The sequence below is a fragment of the Cryptosporidium hominis genome (assembly GCF_000006425.1).
Source record: "Cryptosporidium hominis TU502 chromosome 1 CHRO011116, whole genome shotgun sequence".
Lineage (NCBI taxonomy): Eukaryota > Apicomplexa > Conoidasida > Eucoccidiorida > Cryptosporidiidae > Cryptosporidium > Cryptosporidium hominis.
Window position 1 is genome coordinate 3,803 of NW_667299.1, and position 11,014 is coordinate 14,816.

The 11,014-nt window shown below is 31.3% G+C and overlaps 4 protein-coding genes across 4 annotated transcripts; all 4 read left to right on the forward strand.

The window, feature by feature from the left end:
* Nucleotides 1-428: 428 nt before the first annotated feature.
* On the forward strand, nt 429-4,823 carry Chro.10394 (hypothetical protein). The annotated part of the gene is made up of 1 exon (XM_661609.1): nt 429-4,823. One exon carries the CDS (start codon nt 429-431, stop codon nt 4,821-4,823), a length of 4,395 nt encoding a protein of 1,464 aa, XP_666701.1.
* Nucleotides 4,824-5,541: 718 nt separating this feature from the next.
* Chro.10395 (hypothetical protein) lies at nt 5,542-5,817 on the forward strand. The annotated part of the gene is made up of 1 exon (XM_661610.1): nt 5,542-5,817. The coding sequence occupies one exon, from the start codon at nt 5,542-5,544 to the stop codon at nt 5,815-5,817; it is 276 nt and encodes a 91-aa protein (XP_666702.1).
* A 1,484-nt stretch (nt 5,818-7,301) lies between these two features.
* On the forward strand, nt 7,302-7,517 carry Chro.10396 (hypothetical protein). The annotated part of the gene is made up of 1 exon (XM_661611.1): nt 7,302-7,517. One exon carries the CDS (start codon nt 7,302-7,304, stop codon nt 7,515-7,517), a length of 216 nt encoding a protein of 71 aa, XP_666703.1.
* A 34-nt stretch (nt 7,518-7,551) lies between these two features.
* Nucleotides 7,552-10,293, forward strand: Chro.10397 (hypothetical protein). Its single annotated transcript, XM_661612.1, has 1 exon — nt 7,552-10,293. One exon carries the CDS (start codon nt 7,552-7,554, stop codon nt 10,291-10,293), a length of 2,742 nt encoding a protein of 913 aa, XP_666704.1.
* The last annotated feature ends 721 nt before the right edge of the window (nt 10,294-11,014 follow it).

The following is an 11,014-nucleotide window of genomic DNA, read 5'->3' on the forward strand; positions in this document are numbered from 1 at the left end:
CAATACTTTATCAATATTAGCAGGCTTTTTTGGTATTGGGCGGGGGCGTGCCCCGCCTTTTACAGAAAATGTCATTTTAAAAGAAAAATAGAAAACTAAAAGGTTTGGATTATTTACTTTTTCAACGGGAAGAAGAGCCGAAAAATTTTGGCTAAAACTGTTCGTATTGATGAGGGTCTAGTTGCAGGAACCTTATGTTACTTGTTAATTTATTGTAATTTTTTACAACTGAAAACAAGAAACAAACACAGAAATATGGATCATAAAGCTTACTGAGAGCCTAAACACATTAAAAAAAAAGAGAATACAACAGAAACTGATAAGAATTCTTTCTTATATATTTATATATTGTACATATCATACGTTTATTTATTCTAATTATCCATGTAAATATACCTATCCATATATAAACTTTTGAGTTATTAATTATGGAATTTGTCTCTAAACTTAAAAGTGAAGGATTCACGATAGAATCCTGGCACTCACTTGCTTTGCACTTATATAACGCAGAAGAACTCGAAAAATGTGAAACTATTTTGCAAGAATGTATTGAGGAGTATGAACTCTTGGATGAAAAGCTCACACAAAGTCAAAACCAAAATCAACACTCCGATATTTATATCAATCGCCTCAAAGACTCTATTCAAACTATTGGAATGTTGACTATGCTTGAACTTAATTTAGCTTTGGGATGCTTTGAGACTAACTACAGAAAGTCAGAGTCAATTATTAGAAGAATAGAAGAAAGACTTAAGCAGTTTATGAAACTTTTTAGCTGTAACTATTCATCTAGTAATCATTTTAAAGCTATTCATAAATACTGGGGATTCCTTTATCTATATAAGAGTGTTATCACAAATGAGATAGATCTTTCCCAGAGAAATACTTTTCTTGACCAAGCGGAGAAGGAATTTACCATTACCCTTGAATCTAATACCAAAGATACCCAAGCTATATCTGGATTAGCCAATGTTCTTTATCAAAAGATGGCCTTCTCCAGGGCTCTAAGACTATTCTCAACTCTTCTTCTTATACTTGGGACTGAAAAGTGTCCAAACACCGTCAGACTTGCTATGGCCTGCTGCAATCTTCGCCTAGGTAATCTCAAAAAGTCTCAAGAATGCTGTAAAAGGGCAATCTTTATTTGCATTTTTGGCGCCAAAACCGATGATGACACTATTCATGCTACTGGTGATGACAAGGAGAAAATGGAAACTTTATTTATAAAAAAGGAGGGTAAAGAGGAAGCTCAACTCAACAGAGATTTACTTGAGAATGAAACTTTTATTGATTCATTGACACAATTTGAAAGGCAAACTCTTTCTGACTTACTTTTGTGCTATTCAAAAAGCACTAATTACAAGGGTCTTAGCCTCAAGAATGCCTTTGAGATTATAGCTAAGATATTCCCAAGTCACCCAGCTCTTGTTTTGTATGCCAGTAATGCTGAGTTTTATTTGGGTTATACTCCTAATAGCAACTTTGAGAAAGAACTGTACAACATTTCAAAAAGATGTTCAAACTTTTATTGTTCTCTTGAGGCTCATTTCCACATTGCTAAGAGGCTTCATCTCAGAAAAGATATTGCTAATGCTCATTCTCACTATATTATAGTTGTTGATGTGCTTAAAAATTTCTATAATACAGACAAAACTTTACTCAATCTTTATTTATCTTGCCTACTTGGTGCTATTAAAACAAGTTGTGGACTTCAGAAATGGGATGTTTCAACACAATATATCCATAAAGCATTTGAATCTTTGGGAATTAAGGGATCAGTTGACTCTCTAAAAGATTATAACCTCCCTATTGAATATCTTTATGAGTTTTTAATCCCCACAATTTCATTAGTTATCATGAGTATTGAAGATCCGGCTATGATTCCTACCACAATTTCAATCTTTTCTCAACTAACAATTGAAGAAAGACTCCTTAATTGTCTGCATTATCTATTTTTCATATTGGATAGAATGGATGACATTAATTCAAAACAATGCTATATTATTGTCTTCCTTCTTCAAAAAATTACGACATGTCTTTTATTTAGAGGAAGGAGGACAATTCGTCGCAGCGACTATAACTATGAAGTAATTACTACCTTGATTTCCAAATATACAAACTATTCAGCAACTCTCAAACCTATTCCTCTTATTGTAATATTATTTTCTTGTCTCAAGTACCTGATAGTTAATTGTAATTCCTTACCTTCACCAAGAGATAGCGAAAGAAATTCAAGTTGTGATAATCCAATGTTGAATTCAACTCCTTACCTCAGGTATAAGGATTTAGTTAGGGAGAATTTTGGAATTTACTTAAACAATTTAGGAGTATGTATCATGGAATGCGCGACATCTTTATCACCAGAACACTGTTGTATTGGAAGCAACGAGTATACAATGTTAAATGAATCATTGGAAATCTTTAATCAAAGTAAGGAATGGTTTAAAAAAAGTATATTAAACTCAAACAAGACTGTTGAGATTGTTATCAGGTTTAATTCTGCAATTTGTCACGAATTAAAAGGATTCTATGCCAATGCCAATGACGAGTATAAAAGGCTTACATCTGAATTTCCTTGGTTTACTTCTGCTTGGCTTAGAAGAGCTTGTCTAGCTTTAGAAAGAAATGACTACCAACTTGCTGCTCAGTACTGTGAGCTCTCTTTAAATTCAAAATCTCCAGATATTGGAACGCTGAATTCAGGTTCAAACTCAGAACCAAACTCTAACACAAATTCAGTATATTCTTGGGCTCCAGGAATTGGTAACAATCACGAATCTGCAAATCTCTTACTCTCCCATATTTATTTTTGTCAAAAGAAGCCTGATAAGAGTTTTAGTGCATTAAGTAAAGTTATAAAGTCAAAAAATACGTACTACTCTAATATTGGGAAAGTTCTTCTTGGGTTTGCACTTTACAATAAAGCCAAATATCAGTCTCAATCAAACTATTCAGGTGAAATGAGCATTTATAACCCAACAAGCATTCAGTCTAGACTTGTTTTATCGGAAGTACTCAGACATGAATCATTTAATTATATTGCAAGTAATTTAATTCTTATCCAAGCTGCGGAATGTGGATTATTTGAATCTTCCAAAGACATGTGGAAATATATGACAGATATTTCAAGTGCCTTGGAAGGTGCCGCCTCTTGCATGCATTACGTGGCACTAATAAATTTAGGTGTTTTGCATGCGGTCCTATTGGCAGTTTCTACTCAGAGGAACCCGCCACCAGCCCAACATAATTTGACATTGAGATCAATAGTGGATGATAATAATGTTGGTGGAATTGATGGAAGGAATGAGGTATTGGGTTCTCATCCTCACTTTGCGGAGCAGAAAAGAATTATGAAGACTACGGTGAAGCTTTTCCAACAGGCATTACAGTTTGACCCCACAGAAAAGACTATCCACATGTCATTAATTAAGTGTTGTTTTGATATGAATATGTGGGAAGATGCAAGAAAGTTGTTGGAGAAGGCAACTTTGAGGTGGCCAAGTGATCTGACTTTTAAGATAGGGCTTACTTATTGTTTAGAGAGACTTGTATATTCTGAAATGGGAGATATGGAGAGAGCAAAACACCCAGGTAGGGTAAAGTACTGGATGATGTTATGTGAGGCAGTTGGAAACTTTTACCATTGGCTTTCAATTATTAAAGAGACCTTTCAAGTGGTTGATATGAATTTTATTAATCAAATTAAGAATAATAAACTTAATGTTACATCGCTCCAAAAGTTTGTTCCAGGTATTGTTATGCATAACCAGGATAATAAGATAGTTTTGAATACAGAAAATAAAGATGATCTTAGATACAAGTTATCAGCAATACCGCTGGAAGGAACTGATTTGCTGCCAAATATTGAATATTTAACAAAACAGGAATTAATAATGAGTAGGAAGTTATATTCTAGATTCGAAGAACTTCTACCTATAGTTGAGCAAGTTTATGAGAAGGAGCAAAGGGATGTTGAGGAGCTACGAATTCGAAGTGAAGATTTTAGGAAGAAACAGGAAGAGGAGAGACGGAGAAAGGAGGAGGAGGAGAAGGTTGCTTCTGAGAGAATTAAGCTTCTTTCAATTGAGCTTGGAAAAGAAGCTGAAAGTATTGCAGCTAGCTTACCAGATATTCAAGTTGAAAAAAGATCTAAATCTTCTAAACGAGATAGAAGCGATGACCTCGAAAGGGTTGAAGAAGATGATGAAGATGATGACAATGATGACGAATTAGCTTCAGGAAATGAATCAGACCCATATACAGGTTCAGATTCTCAATCAGAAACTCGATCAAATTTGGACTCTTCTAGTGATGTAGAGGAAAAAAAGAGACAACATCCTTCAAAGTCCCTTAAGAATAAGGAAAAGAAGAGTAGAAAGGATAAAAAAAAGAAGAAGAAAAGGCAAGAGGATAGAATCAGATCACGTAATATTGGCAGCGAAAACTCCTTTTCCAATTCTAACGAAGAGTCTGATGTTGAGCAAATTGGCTCCAAAATGCGTGATTCTAGTTCTGAATCCGACACTTTGGCATCAAAATTGAAGAAAAACAAGAAGAAAAAGTCAAATGATGCCAAAAAAAGAGAGGAGAAAAGACTGCTGAAACTTAAGCGTCTAGAAGAACAAACAGCTGCACTTCTAGAGGAGGAAGAGAAGGAAAAAAAAGAGGCTCAGCCCCAAGAAAACACAAATCATGATGGACTATCTGATAATGAGAAGGAACTTGATCACGAAGAAAATCAAGGTAGATTGAGATTGAAAAAGAGACGTTTTCTGGATACTGAAGATATAGATCTTCAGCTACAAGGGGAGGATGAAAGTTGAAACACTAATTTAGACGAGAATAAAACCAATGTTCAATTGGAGATCCAAAATGATCAGGATCTGTCACTGCAAAATGATTATGGAAGTGTTAATGTAGATTTTGACAGTCGTTCTTAAGCTTTAACTTGGCTTTGTGCAATATATATGTGTATATATATTACAACACGATTTTTTTAGCAATTGTTAAGTTTTATAATGTATTAATGTTTCTTTTTGTTTATTTTCTCTTATTATTTAAGTCTCTACTACTTGTGTCTTTGTTTAAATATATCCTACATTGATTTAGGAGTGTGGGGAGAACATGCAATTAAGGCGGCAAACTTTTTTATTTTTGGATACCTAAAAGAAATACAAAAAAAAAGCGAATATAATAATAAATAAACAGTAGAGAAAATTATTTAAGTTAATGTAAAATAGGATTGAATACAATAAAGGTTGTTTTGATCTTCAATGAATTTTAGAATTTTAGTTTTCATTTTGCTCAAGTTAATTGGGTTCACTGGGGTAAGTTGGGAGTAATATTTCCAATACCTTAATTAAGAAACAAAAGAGAGAATATTGGAAATTTGTGAATATTACTTTACATGAAACTTAATTTTTTTTATAGAAGTTTACTGGTGTATTTTCAGAAAACATAATCTTAAAGGATTTAGACGATTGTTATCTCGATGAAAGACGTCTTTGTGTTAATTCTACATCTGTTATACTAAATAGGGGAATGAACCCAGGAGGATTTCTTATATTGCGTTGTAATATTCAAGAATTGGGAAAAGGACAGAATATGAATCCACTTGTCCAGATTCAGGCATCAACAAGAACAAACTATACATCTCTGCTTTATAATATAAACGAAGACTCTGTAGAAATTCATGATTTATCTTGGTATCTTACAAGTAGTAAGACTGTCTTGCCAGATAATACAACTTTTTCAAGAAATGATACAATTCACTTTGCTATTGGAATTGATACAAACTCTTTTTCTACTGTAAGTTAAGATTCCTCCTTTTTTTATTCTTTCCATGAACAAATTACTTTAAAAATTAATACTACTTACCTAATATAGATTGTTATTAACTCAAAGAATGTTTTGAGACAGGGATTTAAAGGAAATGATCAATTAGTAAGGTTCAAAGTAAGTTTTGATTCAAACTGAATTATTTCTAATTAACTTCAATTTTAGTCTGTGAAATCTCCATATTGTTCTTGGAAATATGAAATGTCTCTTGTATTCCCCTCCACTAAACAAAATGTTAAATATGTACCTGAACAAACAAATGTCACTGAATCAATTCAATCATCAAATAGCACAGAAAATGGTACTGAAAGCCTCGGTAGTACTTAGAAAGATAGAAGGTAGATTATTTCTCTCTGGAAAAACTTTATTTTCAGATGCATATTGATCTACTGTTAAGCTCGCAACTCTGCATAAGATTGTTCGGCATTTTCAGCTTGGTCTTGTCCCTTTATCTTTAAATCATTACTAATTTACTAAATTTTGTCTAATTATATTTTTTCCGCAATGATTTTATTCTTTGTGATTATAATATTATTTATATATTCGTTTTTGACACGTAATTTTTTTTGTGCATGCATCTATGTGGACAAATCATATGATAGCAGTAAATACCGGTAAGTTTTGTCATAAAAATACAAAATTTCTCAGAAAAAAAAATTTTGCACACTTTCTGGAATTAAAAATTCCAATATTATGCCATTTAAATAATTTTATCATATATTACAATAAGGAAAAGATTCGGAAATATACTAAGATGTATAAAAAAGAATTGAAATAAAATTTTATCTAATAAAAAATGAATAAAATGGAAAATAATAATAAATTAAACAAAAATGGAATATAATAATGAGTTCTATTTGTTAATTCCTTCTTTTAATTGAAAAAAAAAAATCAACTTTGAGAAATCTAAATTTAGATTTTTTTTTTTTTGTACCCCTTCCCCCATTCAAATTTTAACTGTTAAAAAAATGCGTGGGGATTGCATTTGTGCCCCATTTAATGCACTAAAAAACAGGATACCAGTCGAGTAATTGGATAAATAAATAATAATTAAAATATAATTAGTATATTATACTTATTAAAAGCAGCAATATAATTTAAAAGTTACATGGAATAATTTCGAGTTGGATAAATATAAATATATATTTCATTGATATTAATAGATATTACAAGATTTAAACAGGGGAGTTCATTTGTGAGAATTGAAAAATAAAACAATATTAAAGAAGAATTCGTTATTTGAAATAAGCAATGATGAATTCAGTTAAAACAATGATTTTCAATGGAATCATTACAGTATATTTACTGTTGATAACAGGAATATACAGTGAAAGAATGTTAATGAAAGAAAGTAAGTAAAAATATAATTTGAAAAGTGACCAATCTAATCCAGTAATTAAAACTCATAAATTCTAGATTTGAGAAATTTGATTGCGAATGAAGATATATCAGCAGATAACTGCATGAGAAAATTCTTAATGTTAAAAACTGATTTAAATGATATTACAACAAACCCAACAAAACGTAATCCAGTGCCACAGGATTACATGAAATCTACGGTAAGTTATTCCAATAAAAAAGAGTTAATTTATTATGAATTAAACCAATTCTTAGACTTTAACTCTTTTTTATTACTTTTTTTTTCTAATATTAATATAACTATTCTAGTATGCAAATAGTGATCGTAAATTTACTGCATTATCTGGTCCATCAATGCTTGATTTGGAATCAGAAGTTTGTATGAGCCAATATGGATATAAATTTCCAGTAACAAAGAGTTTACTCCCAACAATATATCCATATTTATCAATTCAGTTTATTGCGCAGGTTGAAAATTCAAAAGTTTCCAGATTTGGCTTTGTTTGTTCAGATTCATTATCTTATGCAGTAGTTGATTGTAATCAAGGAACAGTGAAAATTGCAGTATTATTACCAAGTAGAACAGGTAGCTCTGAACCAACTTTGCATTCAATCAATCTTCCAACAGGTTTAAAATGCGGAAATCCGTCAGCTCAATCATGGGTAGAGTCTAGGTTAATATTTCAAGAAAAGTCAATGAACGACCCATTATTGGTTAAGGGAGTGGGGCCATTTACTTCAGTCTGGACTTACTCAACAGATTTGAATGAACATACTAGGAGTTTTGAATTCCCTAATCCCTGTCCATCAAGAGAGGTACTGTTTTTCACTAGTGGATTTAAAAATGTTCAAACTCAAATGATACCAAGAAGTTTATTTGATATGAAATTTTCAACACCAAACTCTAATTTGTTATTACCATTTGAAACAGCATCTTCTTATGTAATATATGGTACTCAAAAGTATAATTTGGAGACATTTTCTATTTCAATGGGATTACCAAACTATCCAGATCAGAAATTAGTATATGAGACAAACTCGAGTGATATTTTATCTTTGGAAAATCAAAATAAGACAATTTCAGGAAAGCCTATTTTTGTTCATATAAGCCTGCTTCCATTCACAGAACAAATTTCACTTTCAGTTAATAACAAAGCTCAAAACATTAATAAGAATTCATATATGATTTGGGATAAGAAAGATATTGAAAATAATGAAGAAATGGATTCAAAGACCATATTTAAGAAAGGAGCACCTGAACTTTTTACTGGAGGTATATATGGATTAAATTTAACATCATTTGATACAGATAGTCCTATTTACACAACTTACACTACTGGATTCTGTGCATTTCCAGGAGCTCAGTTAGTTGAACCTTTATACGAGGTTGTTGATAACGTTTATGGTGTTGATGATTGTAATATTCTTTGCCAGAATGATCCTCATTGTTGGTTATGGTCTTACAATATTGTTAACAGACAGTGTTCATTCCATATGAATGCAGTTTCATTCGAATATACTTCTGCTCCAGATGTTGTTTCTGGCCCAAGATATTGTCAATGTAATTATGAAATGCCAAACCAATTGTTTAATTTGATTGGAAAGAATGTAAAGATTTCCAATAATAATAATAATAGTGGGGGAGATTACAATGCATACTTTTCAGAAAATACATTTGAGTGTGACTATCCAACATTTGGGTTTGCAATTACTAATGGGGATCCAATTTTGAATACCACTTCTCCATCCCCACAAATTTGTTTGAAGGAAGTTCTTGCAGATAGGGGTGGCATTGCGTCTTATTGGACTTACGATCCAATTACCCAAAGATGTGAGAGTGCTGTGGGAGGTTATCTTAGGCCTCAAAAGTTTGGTCCTCCTACAACTCCAAAAGATTTGGCAAAAAATAATCACGGACAAAATAACAATGCATTCTTGTTAGGAGGTGAAGTCCCAAGAGTGCATAACACTCCAAATAATTTCCGTAAGCTAAGTCTTGATTTGTTTGAGAAACTCCCTACAATTAATGAAGAAAATAAGAAAAGCATGAATTTTGAGAATTTGATTCCTGAAATGATGTCCATTCCAGATGTTGGGGGAGTATCGCCTGTATATGGATTTAAAGACAATAAGAATGAAAAGGATGGCGATGGTGATGGTGATGGTGATGGCGATGGAGATGGTGACGGAGAGGAGGAGACCACTACTTCTACTACTACTACTACTACCACTACCACTACCACTACCACTACCACTACCACTACTACCACAACAACAACTACTACTACTACTACTACCACTACCACTACTACTACTACAACTTCTAGTACCACCACCACCACTGAGATGGAAATTACAGAGGAAGCTAATGAAGACGAAAAGAATACTGAACAAAACACCGAGTTCTCAAACTTGGATGATTACCTTAAAATTATTGAACAAAATAATGAAAACATTCTGGATGAAAATGAAATTAATCCTGATGAAGAAAATAATGAAGAATATAAAAACATATATGACATAGCAACTTTAATAGTGTCTCATAAAAGTATTAATGAACTTACTGAGGAAGAAGTGACTGAAGCTCAATCTAATGAACTTAATCAAGAAGAAAGGGAAAGTTCAATAGAAAAAGTGAATGAGATTACAGAAAGTATATTAAATAGTCTCAATCCAAATCAAATCTCTGTTATTGATACTCAAATTGCAGAAGGAATACATCGAAATTATAGTATTGCAACTTTAAAGATACCTTTCAACAGTTTTGAAGAAATTAAACAAGAAATATATAATAATTATAATTATGGCTATCCAATATATTTCTTAAAAGGATTATATAAGGAAAATGTCTTAGATTTCAATATTAATGGATTTGATGATTTTCAAATCATTGATTTGACTTTCTTATTCCAAAACATTTCTTTCTGTGATATATCTAAATATCATGCAACTATTATGGTTTTAAATATTGCAGCTAATATACACAAGTTACTTAATTGTAGTCCACATATGATTCAAATTACAGATTTCCCACCAACCATTATTGAACAAAATATGTATTGCCAAAAACGTGTATTGGAATATACTGTGAGGTAAGTTGAAAATTTATATATTATACATTTCTTAATCACAAACTAAATTATTAATTAAAATTTCTATAAATATAGAATATTTATTCACAATGTTCAAGATAATATTCCAAGATTAATAAATCATTTACACAATGCAAAATATATATTTAATGGAAATACATATACTCCAATCATTTTAGTAGGACATTCAGTTTCGACTACAATTCCAAATCTTTTGTATGAGGAAATTGAGAGACATATAATAATTCAGCAACATTTACTTTTAAAGAATAAGACTAATGGATGTATAATGAATGAAGATAACTTCTTTGCAGAATTAATTTTATATGAAAGATCTTTTGGAAATGATGTAAGTTTATTATAATTCTATTATATAAGTTATTATTATTATTATTATTATTTAGAACAATGATGGATTTATTGACTTGAATAGTAAATTAATTTCAATACTACCAAATAATGAATTAACTCCATTATTCTTTTTGCCAAGACCAATTTCTAATGATCATTCTAGAGGAGAGTCTATCTTATTAAAGTTATCAAAAGAGTCTGTCAAGTCTAATAATGAATTTAGTAAATCGATATATTCTATGTTTGGACAAAGATCATCATTAATACCTTTTGATTTTGTCTTTTCAACAATTAATGAAACAGGAACTGGTATAATTAATATTGAGGGTGAAAATTATCAAACATTTATTCCACAAGTTAAAGATTCTGATTCA